General features: G+C 46.6%; 6 protein-coding genes across 6 annotated transcripts; 2 read left to right on the top strand and 4 right to left on the bottom strand.

Moving 5' to 3' along the window:
• Positions 1 to 361: 361 nt before the first annotated feature.
• On the bottom strand, positions 362 to 2,114 carry EDB93DRAFT_1328441 (acid protease; the record flags this gene model as incomplete). The annotated part of the gene is made up of 5 exons (XM_041455120.1): positions 1,520 to 2,114; positions 1,365 to 1,462; positions 822 to 1,314; positions 505 to 775; positions 362 to 446 (listed from the first exon to the last, which is right to left on the bottom strand). Exons 1-5 carry the CDS (start codon positions 1,794 to 1,796, stop codon positions 362 to 364), a joined length of 1,224 nt encoding a protein of 407 aa, XP_041307636.1. The 5' UTR covers positions 1,797 to 2,114.
• Positions 2,115 to 3,930: 1,816 nt separating this feature from the next.
• EDB93DRAFT_1240599 (uncharacterized protein) lies at positions 3,931 to 4,709 on the top strand (the record flags this gene model as incomplete). Its single annotated transcript, XM_041451781.1, has 2 exons — positions 3,931 to 4,007; positions 4,070 to 4,709. 2 exons carry the CDS (start codon positions 3,931 to 3,933, stop codon positions 4,707 to 4,709), a joined length of 717 nt encoding a protein of 238 aa, XP_041307635.1.
• Positions 4,710 to 5,306: 597 nt separating this feature from the next.
• Positions 5,307 to 7,548, bottom strand: EDB93DRAFT_1250449 (FAD binding domain-containing protein; the record flags this gene model as incomplete). The annotated part of the gene is made up of 12 exons (XM_041453016.1): positions 5,307 to 5,987; positions 6,036 to 6,062; positions 6,114 to 6,138; positions 6,191 to 6,200; positions 6,255 to 6,310; positions 6,366 to 6,542; positions 6,598 to 6,629; positions 6,686 to 6,792; positions 6,853 to 7,054; positions 7,121 to 7,279; positions 7,341 to 7,460; positions 7,519 to 7,548. The coding sequence occupies 12 exons, from the start codon at positions 7,546 to 7,548 to the stop codon at positions 5,307 to 5,309; spliced, it is 1,626 nt and encodes a 541-aa protein (XP_041307634.1).
• A 1,853-nt stretch (positions 7,549 to 9,401) lies between these two features.
• On the top strand, positions 9,402 to 11,236 carry EDB93DRAFT_401921 (uncharacterized protein). The gene is made up of 13 exons (XM_041456275.1): positions 9,402 to 9,534; positions 9,597 to 9,629; positions 9,680 to 9,699; positions 9,752 to 9,766; positions 9,820 to 9,858; positions 9,910 to 9,938; positions 9,997 to 10,010; positions 10,057 to 10,092; positions 10,268 to 10,327; positions 10,386 to 10,520; positions 10,577 to 10,808; positions 10,867 to 10,924; positions 10,979 to 11,236. The coding sequence occupies exons 1-13, from the start codon at positions 9,462 to 9,464 to the stop codon at positions 11,180 to 11,182; spliced, it is 948 nt and encodes a 315-aa protein (XP_041307633.1). The 5' UTR covers positions 9,402 to 9,461; the 3' UTR covers positions 11,183 to 11,236.
• Positions 11,237 to 11,909: 673 nt separating this feature from the next.
• On the bottom strand, positions 11,910 to 13,354 carry EDB93DRAFT_1104013 (acid protease; the record flags this gene model as incomplete). The annotated part of the gene is made up of 5 exons (XM_041447372.1): positions 11,910 to 11,994; positions 12,052 to 12,322; positions 12,368 to 12,866; positions 12,917 to 13,014; positions 13,072 to 13,354. 5 exons carry the CDS (start codon positions 13,352 to 13,354, stop codon positions 11,910 to 11,912), a joined length of 1,236 nt encoding a protein of 411 aa, XP_041307632.1.
• A 909-nt stretch (positions 13,355 to 14,263) lies between these two features.
• EDB93DRAFT_1281606 (acid protease) lies at positions 14,264 to 15,933 on the bottom strand (the record flags this gene model as incomplete). Its single annotated transcript, XM_041454453.1, has 5 exons — positions 14,264 to 14,587; positions 14,644 to 14,914; positions 14,969 to 15,404; positions 15,503 to 15,600; positions 15,660 to 15,933. 5 exons carry the CDS (start codon positions 15,931 to 15,933, stop codon positions 14,503 to 14,505), a joined length of 1,164 nt encoding a protein of 387 aa, XP_041307631.1. The 3' UTR covers positions 14,264 to 14,502.
• Between the last annotated feature and the right edge of the window lie 79 nt (positions 15,934 to 16,012).

Raw genomic sequence — 16,012 nt, 5'->3', positions numbered from 1 at the left:
GGTTCGAACGCTAGCAAGTTTGTGGCTGGGGAAACTCCACACGTGAGCTGAATGAATGACCTGTACTCGCTTAATGGTATAATTGGTATACAAATGCTGAATGTATATGACGCGAATAAAATAAATCCTGGGAGTGGAGGGGGTAAAAATAAGTGAATGAGCGAGTGAGAGTATTGTGAAACACAAGCGATTGGGTCGTATAGCGCAGCAAGGGAGAATAAAATTGCGAGGAAGAAATGAAAGCGAGCTATCGCTCAGCTGGATGCGTGGTGCTACACCCTTCCGAGCACTCAGAAACTAGTACCTCTCGGATGTAAATATGCCGATACGAGTAGAACCGCGATCTTTCAAGAAAAGGAATCTAATTTGTCGTAGCATAGGTGTACTCAGTGGTGGCGAATCCGACTCGGGAATTTGTCGTGTCGTACACAGAGTAAAACCGCTCGCTATGGAAGAACAATTCAGCAATTAATTGTCCCACAAGAAAAGTGTAGCTCGACGTACAGGAAACAGTAGCCATTTATAAAATCCAAACCAGAACCACTGGAACTTCCAGTGCTACTGACGATCAGGTATATGCCGTCGGTGGTACCACCAATGTAGCTATTCAACGATCGAGGCCAGATTTGTGCATTCGGCGTGAGCTCATAAGTAACCCCACCAGTGGTGAAATACAAGGATGAGAGTTGCTGGTACTGGCCAGATGAGATCTGTATCAAGCCAGTGGCCTCATCGAGGGTCCCCCCGGTCGCAGACTGATATTTGTCGAAGGCATCTGAATAGTGGATTAGAAAAGTTTCAATATCGTACAGGACACCTACCAGAAGCAATGAGAATCAGGGTGGTTCCGGTATCGACGATGCCAGCAGTCTCATCCAAGATAGTCGTAGACCCATAACTGATGGATTGATCAGTGCCCCAGTATGCACTTGCTGGAGATGTTGATGTGATCGGCACATAACTGACGTCTCCAGTAATTTTGGAGGCGTCATAACCGCCGAATGTGAGCTCGCCACCGGTATTATCAGAAGAAATAGGTGCGAAGAACACTCCGAGTACTTCCGAACTAATTGTTCCCTGCTTATAGAGGTTGTCCGTCACAGTAGCAACATCGTTTGTATTTCTGACGGTGCCCTGCGTTAAATCAACTGGTCCCACGCCAAGAAATCCATCCAGACTGCCCATATCTGAGTATTCATATGCGACACCAATAGATTGGTTGTCGATGACCAGATCAGAGTTGAGCGTTACGGTATCTGTGTATTCTTCTCCAGAAACGTAACTGCCATCCAGTCCTTCGCCATATGAAACAGACTGGAAACGGGTTGAAAAAGTGTATGTGCCACATAGAAACAGATACTCACGAAGTGATTGCCCGTGTCCTTGCTCGTGGCAGTCTTCTCATAAGCTTTGTTAGCCCCAATCCAGGTATTTGAGCTCCCGGTGTCTACCAGGAGTGTGTCTATGTGAGATTGACAATTCGTCAGATCAAGAAGTTGCAGGAGCACGAAGAGCTTACAGTACGTTGCTGGACTCCCCACACCAACGTCAGCGGTGTACATCATCACAGCATTGGTTGCACTGACGGAAGAGCTGCCGCCAGCTTGTAGAACTTGGACTCGAGCTCGATCTGCAGCCGCAATATTCCTAATGCCATATGAGTTTATTCTGATGGCAAGCTTGAGAGTAGCCGTGCTTGACGCTGTCCGAAGATGAGGCAACGCACTAGCTGACAGCGAGAAGAAGGCAAGCACCGGCAGAGCAAAAAAAGATGAAAGCGATCTGGAATGAGTCATCTTCTGAAGTTCTTGATGGCATCCTTGGCCGTTTTATATGGTGGCCTGTATCACGGAGGCGAACAATACAAGGCTTCGAATTGAATACGTTAATTTGAAGTGTGACTGGCCCGCCCGGGGCTCATTGCGTGGAGCTACATTCGAGTCTTATAAAAGAGTGTCGGTTAGTATGTAGCTGCAGCAGAACTCTGGCCCGGGCAACTCCGGAATGGTCTGCAGGATTTTATCGTTTAGCTGCTAGAAACCCTCGTCGAATACGTATAGCCTGAGGAAGGTCACAGCAGCATCAGTGAGAAGGACTCTTTGAGCATTATTTACATAACATTCTGCACTTACTCGATTTAAAGTTCATCATTCTGAAGAATGCAGATTCTGCTAGTAGTAATAGGCGCGAATATGGTCACATGTAAGTTACAGAACCCGCGTTATGCCGTTAACCACCAGGTGAACCTGTTCAAACTTCAGACCGAGTCAGCGCCGCCGCTCTCAGGCTATTATCTGTCAATACGACTTTAGGCAAATCATGAATGCTGTAATCCGGCACATATGTTCCCAACTGACAAATGCAGCGCTTCGTACTTCTTCTGCCGCACCGTGAAGAGATCAGCTGGGACTGCCACTGGCAGGCTGCCGAAGATCTTCATAGTATGTGGGACAGATGAGAAATTAACAGAGAACATGTCATATAGTAGCACGTAAGTACCACAGTTTAATCGAGATGAGCGCCTTTGTCTTTCACTGAATACTACGTCAGTATTCTATGGTAATATCATAGTATCGAGGAGAAAGACAATGGCGTTATCTCTGGGTGCCGTGCCGTGACTCAGACGCTCAAAGCGACAATGGCGACCACGTGCACATGTCATATTTTGGAGGTTCCGAGGCTGATAGGTATGTAATCTTCTTGAAGGATTGCAGTCAATTTGATGTGGCATAGGTGAACTCAGTTTCGGCGAGCCCAACTTGGGAGCTCCTCGCGTCACGAGTAAAACGCCCCGTGAAAAAATGTTTAAGCAACTCCAATCTTAGCAAAGAATGTAGCGCGGCGTTCAGGAAGCAATAGTCATTGATAGCATCCAAGCTGGAACTGGACTGCGCCCCCATGTCACTAACGATTAGGTATATGCCGTTGGTGCTACCGTTAACGGCGCTGTTCAGTAATGAAATCCAGATTTGTGCGTTTGGGGTAAGCTCATAACTTTTCTCATCGATCTTGAACAACGAGGACGAGAGCTTGTTGTACTGATTAGATGAGATTTTTTATCAAGTCGGTGGAATAACAAGGGTTGCACCCGTCCCTAACTTAGGGCTGTCGAAGGCATATGACCTGTAGGTTAGCAGGGTTTCAATCTTGTACAGGATACTTACCAGAGGCGATAAGAATACGGGTGGTTTCGGTATCGACAATACCGGCTACATCGGTCAAAACCTTTGTTTCATTTTTGATAAATTAATTAACGCATCAAGATTCAGCTGCTAGAGATTTCGTCAGATTTCGCCGCATACCATATGCATGACCTTACAAGCAAGATAATTGTAAATTTGTCAGGGTTAGTTTGGGTACAAGTGTCAGAACGCCCCGGCCCCTAACACATCACAACCTTGCACCCGTTATTCAACTGCATACTAGCTATATAGGAGGAATGGCTGCCTTCTTTATGTGTCGTTGGCTGGTTTGGAGCTGGTCTCTGGTGGCACCGGTGAGCACTTGAGACCCGTAGTACATGAACTTTCTTCCTGATGTGTTTCATAGATGTGGCAATGCCCTGGACCTTTGCCCGATGCGGACTGATATGCATTAAGGGACAATACCAGCGCCAAACTGTACCTCTATGTATGTAATGCATCATGAGGCCTTTGGCTGCATTTCTAACTTATACTCCACCGTAACATGTCACCCACTCTGACATACATGCATCCGGTGACGCCACTGATTGCAAACTTTGCAACCGTGGCGGCATGCCACGGTCATGCGCAATCCATGCTGCACGGTTACCTGCATACACACAGTATCAGTGTTCATCAATGCAGTAATCAAGGACAGATGCTTACCAATGAACCTCAGCCTTTAAAAGAGTTTCAATATTGGTCGCAGCACTTCAAACTTTAAGGGCTCACGTCTTAGTACTCCATAATGCAACCACTTGTCCTGTATGACATCGTCTCCAACTTACCAGGCCATAACGTCTCACCCAACCCTGCAAAGCCGAGGTCAGTAATTCATGTTCTGCACGCCATAGTCTGATATCTGACCAAAGTCTACTGCGCCCCAGGTTCGTTTTGAGCTACAAGGGTCTCCCGTTCGTAACCCTCTGGGTCGAATACTCAGACATCTCAATCGCTATGAGGGCCATCGGTGCAAAGCCAAACAAACGCCAAGACGGCTCGGATGTCTATACCGTCCCCGTCCTCAGCGACCCTAACACCGGTGCCCTCATCACTGACTCCCTCGAAATCGCCTCCTACCTCGAAAAGACATATCCCGAGAAGCCCATCTTTCCCAACAATTCAGAATCCCTGATACGCGAGTTTGACCCCGCCCATTTCAGACTCATTCAACCTGCTTTGAAGTCTATCTTTGTACGCACCATAGAAGTATTCAGTCCCGCCAGTGCCAAGTCCCTCATTGAATCTCGCACGATGGACATCCCGCTGCCTTGGGATGAAAATTATGATGAAGACTGGGCCCTACTAGAGAAGGGGTACAATACTGCGTGCGAGTGGTACCAGAAGACTCACGGGAAGTGGTTCATGGGCGACGCTTTTTCGTATGCAGACATCATTGTTGCTTCTTATTTGCTGTGGTTCAAACGAGTTCTGAAAGAGGATGAGTGGGTCAGGATCAGTTCATGGAATGGAGGGAAATGGGCCCAGATCCTTGCAGATGTCGAGAAGGAGTGTAAATTAGCGTAGAAGACTGCGTGTATTATAGCATTTGTTTCAGAGACATTTGAAACAATAATATTATTAAATTCCTTCAACGGGTCAAGTCAAGTCGTCATTGTAATCATCGATTACGCACCACATGCCTAGCTCACATTGACGTTATGTGGCTCCGGGAAGCAGTAGGCTGAGCCTAAGCTGGCCCACTGGTCTCTTGTGGCGAGGTGGCCGGCAGGAAACTCAACACGCGGGCTCGACCTTTACTCACATATTGGGAGAATTAGTGTATATACTAATGGTGAGGTGAATATTACGATGCGAATGCAATAAACAGAGGGGCGAAAACGAGTGAGCGAGCGGGTCGTATGGTGCAATGAGGGAGAATAAAGTTGAGAAGTAGCGAACTTTATTCTAACGGCGAGCTTGAGAGCAGCCGTACTTGACGTTGTCCAAGGAGACTCACAAAATCTCTGATGGCGGAAACGAACAATAGCAAGACTTGGAGATTACTACATTAACTTCTGTGCGCCCCTCAAGTAACACATTGATCTCTACACTAAATGACTACGTTGACTATAAGATACGAATGAGTTACGATGTAAGAGCAGAAGCAAAAAGAACGGACCACTAAACATCCGAAAATATTCTAGAGAAATACTTCTTCACGCCTTCTGCACCATGTACGATGGCCCCAATCACTCCGTCCGGTCGTATCACAAACACCCTCGTCTGGCCAGTTTCCACGAGGTAAGCCGAATAAGCATAGCCCTCTTGATCTACAAGAACGAGAAAAGCAGAGGATGCGATAGGCGTCACTGATGCGGACGGAGGAAGAACGACTACTGGTCGCACAATGTTTGTGTTGTATGCCTCCAGCATACCCAAGATCAGGGTAGCATCTGCATGACTTGGTGCGAATACAAGCACAGTGTGATACCAAGGTCTGTAGAGACCAAAAAGTGTCGTCTCATCAGATTCTCCCACCTGGAGCATATTTGGCGCATCAGGTGCCCTGTCCCCAGCCTCCAGATGTCCCTCGTCAAGCACCCCGTACGCATTGACAGGCTTCCCTGGAATTGCAAACTCGTCGAGAACGATGTCACTGAATCGGTAATTGATACCAAGCATGAAAAGGATGGGACTTCGCGCAGCGGGCATGTTGCCTGTCTCTACTGCATTGTTAAGAATTGTGGTTGTCACCTCAAGCATCTCGGAGATGACAGGTAGACGCTCGGCATTATACGTCTCAAGAAGAGACTTGTCGGCGAGTCCTTTTTCAACAAGCGCAAGTTTCCAACCTAAATTGAACTGACATATAGTCAGTAGTGTCATACATACTAGGATAGGAAGACTTACAGCATCTTGTATACTTGAATTGAGTCCCTTTACATATATAGATGAGTAAGTATCAGCATTTACTCAGAGCGCACACACCTGACCACCGGTTGGACTGTGGACACTGATAATATGTCAAAATCAGCTTGGCAAGAAAGCGGTCGATATAGACATACTGAGCAGCATCTACGTAGAATTCCATCAGCACAGGTACAATATCCAAAAAGTATAACCACATACCGCCCGCAACGAAAACTCGGCCCTCACTGAACTTGTTTACCATGCGGATGTTGGCCCTAAAGTAAACAAATGATCATTGAAAATGCACTGATATAACAAGATAAGACACACCTGAACTCGCTCACCCAGACGAGCTTGTTGAACGTAACCTCAGCAGGTATTAATGACGCAATGATGTCGAAGATCAGCTCCTCGTTTTGAGCTACCTTTGTCAGGTCTAGATCGTTAGCAATAATGACAAATTGCCAGCCATCCTCGCCAATTTCGTCTGTTGGACGCAATGAGACGCTGCCCAGCTTCAATATACACATCCCCAAGCCCCAAGAACAGAGACTGGACATACCCTCGTTTAAAGGTTCCAAATCGGTGTGAATACTTTCAAGACAGTATTAGGAGCACTTCTTCATGGAGTGAGTAGAAATCGGATGCACCGCTCTATCAAGACCAACGCCATATAAACGGATATCTCCTGTGAGAAGCCGGACATCGTCTCTAGTCTCGCCCAAGAATGTGAGCCCGAGCTGTTTGCGCACACTGCCTGCAAACAATAACAATAAATCAAACTCATCTTCCTGCATTTGAATTGATCGCAACTCACCTTTAGCGCCATCAGCGCCGATCATCCACTTAGTATCGAAAGTCTCCAATACACCGTTCTTTGCTAGCACAGCCGTGACACCTTCGTCGGACTGATTGAATGAACACAGCTCTGTGCCCATCTCGACAGAGCAGGAGAATTTGGCCAAGTGGCGTCGCAAAATCACATCTAGGAGTTGTTGACCTATTAGCTTCGGAGCGTGCTAAAATACAAAAAATCATCAGCATGACTGCTTGAGAGACGACGGTTCTGAAATGCTAGTACGTACGAATGGTATTGCAGGGGTAGGTTCCATATGCGGGATCATCGAAGATTCTGTCGCAGATTCCAATGTCCCAGGCTTGTAAGAACGGATTATAGAGACGGGTTTCGCCAGCCCGTTAACTTCTGGGACATTCAGGAAATTGAAGAGTTCGAGGGAGCGTGGCTAGATTGTACATTAATTAAATGAAACTACAGGGCATCAGAGAAGTGGTGTCATGACAAACCCAAATTCCAGGACCACGTTGTCCGATTCGAGGGTTGGGGTCTTTGTCAATGATGCGAACTGAAATGCCGTTCTGGAGGAGTGATAACGCTGCTACCAGACCCGCTGGCCCAGCGCCTACCTAAGAAAAAGGAATTAAGCTGATGCGCATTCATCATATGTACTGGCAGTTCACTTACGATTAGCACGGGAGGACGAGTAGAATTCATGTGTAGAAAGTTCAGAGGCTTTGCCAGTGGATCAGAATAATGGACAGTCACATCTTATAACATACGGACAGCCGATCAAGGTGGAAAGGTGACGACTACGGCTACTTACCCATTGAAATGAACCATCAGTACGGCAACCAGACAAAAGTAATACAAACAACTACAAACAACCCTCTCAGCTAGCTGCATGTAGCTAGGCCTGGAGGCTCCATGCACGAATTGCTACGTCCGTCAGTCAGTCCTGGCAAATGCACATATATGTGTTTCATTGTGTACCACACTCTGAGCGCAGCCGTGACTGGCTGTGAGAATGTATTGGCAGCCACCTCCGAGTCCACTTCGACGTTGCCGTATCTTTCGACATACTATATTTAAATGGTGCGCGCATGAAAGCACTGAGATTATTGATTCACCGTGTCTAGTACTCATCGTGTGCGTCTTGAGCCTCCTGCTTCAAAACAGTCAGTTCTTTTTCTGGATTCAACATTACAAATTCTGTTGCTCCACAGCCCCGTACAACAAACAGCGCAAACTATAAGTTCTGCTCACTTTATTCCGACCTTTATCTGTTTTTGATATCAACATATTGGGCTATCACAGGAATGAGTTCAATGCGGTGAGTTATTAGTGTCACTTTGATGAAACAATGCGCTACGCTAAATCCATCGTGCAATCGATGGAGTCTTCCTAGGATGCTGTTCAAGGATGGAACTCTGAAGTGTGGCGCGCAACTGCGCACGCGGCAATCAATTCCCGGAGCAAGGACCTGTGCGGAATGAGGAAAGCAGTGCATGTGATTAAACGGTGAACGTTGAGGGGTGAGCAATTGCGGCCCGGAGGTAAGGTGACTATCAATTTATGGTATTGACTTCATTTCTCACCTTTATGATGGCCTGCCAACTTAATTTAGGGATGGTGTTGTATTTTCCGCGCATCAACTATGGATCTTGAATCAGGCTGGGACATTTGACGCACATTGAATGTGGTATACACCTTGTATCAGTTTCTTACCTCCTGTTCAATGACATCCTCGTGATACGAATAGCCGATTACCGAGGTGGAGTGCTAGAAGGTGTACAGGAGGTGGCACATGCTTAGGACACAGAGGAGCAGGGACGTGCTTGAAGGTATTGTACTGGTGAGTGATCTGTTTGCTTGTCCTTTTTGCATTCCAACAGAAGCCCACCTTTTCGAACGACCTCGGAGGTGCTGTCACGTTCACGCCTGTGAAGCGGAGACTGCTAATGCTCATCGGGAGCCATTGAGATGGCAAAGGTCACATTGCACATAGGCCGTTGTTAGACAAAGTTCTACATCGTGTTGATTTGGTTCAGCATAGAGAGATGAGCCTTGGAAGTTGTGTGGCTGGGTGAGTCATTATACGATTAAGAACCCTGGGATATAGACGCTGCTGATACTTGTTGATCAGGTATTACCATGTCCTCTTGGCGTTGTCTTAATCTAGAGATGTCATTGTATCACCGGGTATCAGTCATGGATTCTTAGCCAGAATGTCTATGCAAAGCGATGCCTGTTACCACCGCACCCCAACTAGTATGTTTTTGGTTATGTAAACTTATGTCAAGAAATTTACGGTGACGGACTTATGTCTGTCACCACCGCACAGACGTCACATTGCAAATTAAAGATTCTGCGCTCATTTTTGGCATCCCTATGTTACGAAAGTCTGATGGTCACCGCAGCTGCTTCACGACCGACATATACGTCAGCCTGTATTAATTTTATCTTTCTTCATGCGAAAACACTTACTTTGGGTAATCACTGCAGAAATGAATATCATCTCTCGGTATTATTTCAGTAACCGAAGCACATGATTGTGGTATATCTAGCACGAATGCTATTGTCATACGTCCACTAAGTTCGCCTCTCACCCACGCCCATTCTCTACCAGTATGACCATAGTCTCAAACGACCCCACTTTGTGGCCGGCCATCGAAGAATATCGTTTTTTCAGCTATTTTGTAGGTTCGTGGAGAGTAGTCGGATGCTGAAATTGACTCAATCTAACCTTGGCTGCGGTTTTGCAGTCGCTGCCTTTGTTATGGTGACGCATGATTGGGGTGCGCATGATAATATTAAAGGACTGCTGATATCTTACAAGTATTTTCAGCACTTACATTCGCAAAAGAGGTGTGTCAATGCTATGACTGGGGCAGCCATCTCGCTAAGAATGGTCTTACAGGTGCAATTGATCTGGGTGAGTAGACTTTTATGTCAGAAGAACACACATGAAAGTACACCTAATTCCAGATGCAACGCTGGTCCCTAATGACGGTTTTGTATCTCAGTGTATGTAGCTTGTTTGCCCTAGTTTCCGTGTTGTGCTGACTTAAATCCTAGGTGCGCTATCTTGGAATCTTTTACGCTGCGTATGTTTGGAAGGCTTAACAATCGATGTCGTATTGATTGTCTACCTCTTATAATCAGCATAAGTATACTGGGTATGTCTCCTTAGTACCCTCACTTCTTCTGACTGACGGCATACAGGCTATGTTCCAACCATCTCGCTGACAGATAAAGTGAGTTTTTGTGCACAGATGCCTACCATGCCCTACAATTGACTATGGTGTCCTGTAGCAGTCAGTGTGGTTGTTCTTTACTAATTTCTTTGCTCACTGATGCCACACTATACTGCCACAGATGTGAGTTTGTTCGGAGTGTGTGCTATCCAAGGCTGGTCACTGACCGGATCCATCAGGCACTATTGTGTACGCCGTACCGCTTTGGACGAGTGTTGTGGTATTTTCAATGCTTGGGGGTGAGCCTGGCATTTGTAAGACCTCAGTGATGCTGACTTGATCAAAACATACTCCAAGTCATCACCATCGCCCGGTTATATGCCATGTATCGACGATCCAGGAAGATCCTGATATTTCTCATTGTCATCTTCCTGGCCAACAACATTTTCAGCGAAGTAGTCGCCGTGATAATAACCCTACAACTTTCAGGAGGTACGCTTAATTGTGGATGAAAATAAACGTGCATGGGGCTCATTGATGAATGCTAGAGGAATTTATTCTCTCCGGCACTTATCAATGCTCGACTGTCCTTGCGGAAGATGGCCTGCTTCTGGATTCCATTGCTTGGATACTCGGAACTGTGTGGGAGGTCCTCGTACTATGTCTCGCAATGTGGAGCGCTATAAAACACTTCAGCAAATTACGACAATATTCGTCAGGAGATATTGTCGGGGATTGTTTCACGGTGTTGATGAAAACGCACGTGGTTTACTTTGCGAAGTGAGCTCATGCTGTGATTATCATTCCTTTTTTTCCACTGAAGGGTCGGACGTGGTAGCTTTGCTGCTATTTCTTGCTTCCAGCTCGTATTTAATTTCTCTAGACCATTTTTAACGGTATGTCAACTTTTACCGACCTCTGCATGCGACCATGGTTCATCATTTCTATAGGACCAAAATTTCTTGGAACTTCTGGTTTATTCTGGGTTGCATCAGATTTTCACAGTCATGCAGCTGTTTGTGCTAGGACCACGCCTGATCCTTAGCATTCGAGAATATTACGCAAACCTCGTGACCGACTCCGACGCAGCAACCGGCATGACCTCGATCGCTTTCCAAGAGCATGTGCATACATCGACTGGCAGTGGTGTGTAATACACGGTGAAGCTGACGGTTGTTTAGCGCTCTGTAAGGAGCAAGGATATTTACTCGCACTTTCGTGATGGTATTGATCAAGGAGACACAATGTTTTCATTGTAGTATTTAGTTAAGTGATTTCTTATACTTAGCTGCCCACCCAGACTCGTGCACAGATCCTTTCAAAGAAACCAGGGTGCTGACATCTGAGCATCGCCCACGGCCCACCGAACATAGAATGGCTTGTTGATATGGTTCTAAACGGTAAAAGTAACACACCCAGGGACGGGACATGCAGGCACTAGCACCTGCAATAGTGCAGGAGTCAAGCAACTGCTGCTTGATGATGTCGATAACGAGTTCGTGACATGGAAGGGTCAATCTCTTGATGTGCAAATTGGCGTAGAAGACTGCGTATACTATAGCACTTGTTTCAGGGACATTTGAAAAAATGATAAATTCCTATTACGACACGAATGTAATAAATCCTGGCAGTGAAGGGGGGCGAAAAGGAGTAGGTGAGTGAGCAACAGTATTGTAAGAAAACGAGTGAGTGAGCGAGTGTATTGCGAAAAACAAACAATTGGGTCGCATGGTGAGTGAGGGGGAATAAAATTACGAGGAAGAAGCGAAGGCGAGCTATCACTCAGCTAGACGTCTGGGGCTAGATCCTTCCGAGCATTCAAAAGCCTTTCACTTTAATACGCTGATACGAATAGAACCGCGGCCTTTCGAGAAGAGGGATCTAATTTGTCGTGGCATATGTGTACTCAGTGGTGGCGAATCCGACTCGGGAGTTTGTCGTGTCATACACAGAGTAAAACCGCTCGCTGTGGAAGAACAATTCAGCAAACTATTTTTCCGGAAACAAGTGTAGCTCAACGTACAGAAAACAGTAGCCATTTATAAAATCCAAACCAGAACCGCTGCGATTCTCAAGGCTACTGACGACCAGGTATATGCCGTCGGCGGTACCATGAATGTAGCTATTCAACGATCTAGGCCAAATTTGCGCATTCGGAGTGAGCTCATAAGTAACCCCACCAGTAGTGAAATACAAGGATGAGAGTTGCTGGTACTGCTCAGATGAGATCTTTAACAAGCCACTTTCCTCATCGAGGATTCCTCCCGTCGCATACTGATATGTTAGGAAGGCATCTGAATAGTGGATTAGAAGTGTTTGATATTATACAGTACACCTACCGGCGGCAATGTAAATTAGGGTGGTTCCGGTATCGACGATACCAGCAGTCTCATCCAAAATGGTATCAGACCCATATCTGATGGATTGATCAATGCCCCAATAACGACATGCTGGAGATGTTGATGTAATCGGCACATAGTTGATGTCTCCAGTAATTTTGGAGGCATCATAGCTGCCGAATGTGAGCTCGCCACCAGTATCATTAGAGGAAGCAGGTGCAAAGAACACTCCAAGTACTTCCGAACTAATCGTTCCCTGCTTATAGAGGTTGTTCGTCACAGTTGGAACTTCAAATGTATTGGTGACAGTGTCCTGTGTTAAATCGACTGGTCCGACGCCAAGAATTCCATCCGGGCCCTGCACCATTGAGTCCCAAGGTATGACACCAATAGATTGGTTGTCGATAACCAGATCAGAGTTAAGCGTTACGGTGTCCGTGTATTCTTCTCCAGACATGGAATTTCCATCCAGATGCCGCCATTCGCCATATGAAACAAACTGGAAACAGACTGATAAAGTGTATGTGCCATGTAGAAACAAATACTCACGAATTTATTGCCTGTGTCCTTGCTCGTGGCAGTCTTCTCGTAAGCTTTGTTAACCCCGATCCAGGTATTTGAGCTTCCGGTGTCTACCAGGAGTGTGTCTATGTGAGATTGACAACGTGTCAGAACAAGAAGTTGCAGGAGCACGAGGAGCTTACAGTATGTCGCTGGACTCCCAACACCAATATCAGCGGTGTATATCACCCCAGAATTGGTTGCATTGATGGAAGAGCTCCCCCCAGCTTGTAGGACTTCGGCTCGAGCTCGGTCTGCTGCCGCAATGTTCTTGATCCCGTACGAGTTTATTCTAACGGCAAGCTTGAGAGCAGCCGTACTTGATGCTGTCCGAGGACGAGGTAAAGCGCTCGCTGACAGCGAGAAGAAGGCAAGTACTGGCAGGGCAAGAAGAGATGAAAGCGATCTGGAACTTGCGGAAACCATCTTCTGGAGTTCTTAGTGGCATCCTTCATAGCTGGGCCGTTTTATGTGGTGGTCAGCAATAGTACAAAGCGAACAACTTCAAAATTACAACTTTAACTTGAAATGGACTAGGCCCCGCCGCCCCGGCGGGGCTCTGATTCCATAGAGATACATTTGACTCCCATTTATGCAGAGAATGATGGCGGAAGTCTGGCAATGACCTCTGAATGGGCTGCAAGATTTATTACAGAGCCTGTTTAACAGAAACCCTCAGTACTAGTGGTATCACGGTGGTGCTCTGTTCCACCTCGGCCGAGCCTTGGTCGGTTCCGAGCCAGAATCTCATTTTAAATCGGCCAGTCACAAGGAAAACGATGGAGTGGTCATTCGAATTAAGCCCACGGCGTTCCACTTCGTAGATAGTATAAGACGGAATGTGCTGTAGGGAATACAACTGAATTCGATTTGTCTTTAACTAAGGAGGACAACACAACTGGGATAGACTCGTGACCAGTCTGTATACTATGGGTTGTACCACGGTCTATTATTTGGTGATTTTCGTCTGCAGTCAGCTACTTCACTGGGCACTATGTTCTATATACTATACTGTCAAGTGAAATATGGGTAGAGATCGTGTCCCAAGCGTGACAGCATGATACCGGACATATATGGCAAAATCGACACCGAAATCGCAGCGGGGCCAAGACATTATATCGAACATGCCGTGGTCTTTGATTCCGTCAGTAGACCGGACTAGAGCTCTCCGCTGCTCGATAGGCGAGAAACTCGACAAGTGGGGCTCGATGAATGACCTCACTAGCATGATGGTATAATTAGTGAATGATTGTCAGATGTATACTAATGTTGAGGCGAATATTATGACGTGACTGTAATAAATCCTGGGAGTGGAGGGCAGGCGAAAATGAGTGTGTGCAAGTGAGCGAGAGTATTGTAAAGAAAACGAGTGAGTGAACGAGCGATAGTATTGTGAAAAGCGAACAGTCAGGTTGTTTGGTGCAGTGGGGGAGAATAAAATTATGAGGAAGGGAAGGCGAGCTATCACTCAGCTAGACGTGTGGGGTAGATCCTTCCGAGCACTCAGATATCAGTACCTTTCACATGTAAATACGCTGATACGAATAGAGTCGCGATCTCTCAAGAAGAGGGATTTAATTTGTCGTGGCAAAGGTGTACTCAGTGGTGGCGAACCCGACTCGGGAGTTTGTGGTGTCGTACACAGAGTAAAACCGCTCGCTGTGGAAGAACAATTCAGCAATTTATTTTCCCGGAAAAAGAGCAGCTCAGCGTACAGGAAACAGTAACCATTCATGAAATCCAAACCAGAACCGCTGGAACTTCCAGTGCTACTGACGATCAGGTATATGTCATCGGTGGTACCGCCAATGGCGCTGTTCAACGATCGAGGCCAGATTTGCGCATTCGGAGTGAGCTCATAAGTAACCCCACCAATAGTGAAATACAAGGATGAGAGCTGTTCGTACTGGTCAGATGAGATCTTTAACAAGCCAGTTTCCTCATCGAGGGTCCCCCCCGTCGCAGACTGATATCTGTCGAAGGCATCTGAATAGTGGATTAGAGATGTTTTGATGTCGTACAAAACACCAAACCACCTACCGGAGGCGATGAGAATCAGTGTGGTTCCGGTATCGACGATACCAGCAGTCTCTTCCAAAATGATCGTAGACCCATAGCTAATGGATTGATCAATGCCCCAATATGTCCTCGCTGGAGATGCTGATGTGATCGGCACATAGCTGACGTCTCCAGTAATTTTGGAGGCATCATAACCACCAAATGTGAGCTCGCCACTGGTATCATCAGAGGAAGCAGGTGCGAAGAACACTCCGAGTACTTCCGAACTAATTGTTCCCTGCGTATAGAGGTTTTGCGTCACAGTCGCAACTTCATCTTCATCACTGACAGTGCCTTGCGTTAAATCCACTGGTCCAAGGCCAAGAAGTCCATCCACATCAGTTACCGATAAGTTCGATTCAGATGCGACGCCAATAGACTGATTTTCGATTACCAGATCAGAGCTGAGCGTCAGTGTCTGTGAATTCCTCTCCAGAAGCGTAACTCCCATCGCCGTATGGAAGATACTGGAAACGGGTTAAAAAGTGTATGTGCCACGTAGAAATAAATACTCACGAATTGATTGCCTGTGTCCTCGCTCGTGGAAGTCTTCTCGTAAGACTTGTTAGCCCCGATCCAGGTGTTTGAGCTTCCAGTGTCTATCAGGAGTGTGTCTGTGTGTGAAATTGACAATGTGTCAGATCAAGAAATTGCAGGAACATGAGGAGTTTACAGTACGTTGCTGGACTCCCCACGCCAATGTTAGCGGTATAGGTCGTCATAGCATTGGTTGCACTGATGGAAGAGCTGTCGCCAGCTTGTAGGGCTTGAACTCGAGCTTGATCTGCTGCCGCAATATTCTTGATCCCATATGAGTTTATCCTAACGGCGAGCTTGAGAGCAGCCGTGCTTGACGCTGTCCGATGATGAGGCAAAGCATTTGCTGACAGCGATAGAAACGCAAGTGCCGGCAGGGCCAGAGACGCAAGTGATCCGGAGGAAACCATTTTCTGAAGTTTTTGGTGGCATCCTTTCTAGCTGGGCCGTTTTATATGGTGGTCGGGGATACCTGTATAACGTCGGAAA

The sequence above is a fragment of the Suillus bovinus genome (genome assembly GCF_016758785.1).
Source record: "Suillus bovinus strain UH-Sbo-P2 chromosome Unknown EDB93scaffold_28, whole genome shotgun sequence".
In the NCBI taxonomy this organism is placed as follows: Eukaryota; Fungi; Basidiomycota; class Agaricomycetes; order Boletales; family Suillaceae; genus Suillus; species Suillus bovinus.
Note: the sequence above shows the minus strand (reverse complement) of the source record. Positions and strands in the feature narration are given on the sequence as shown.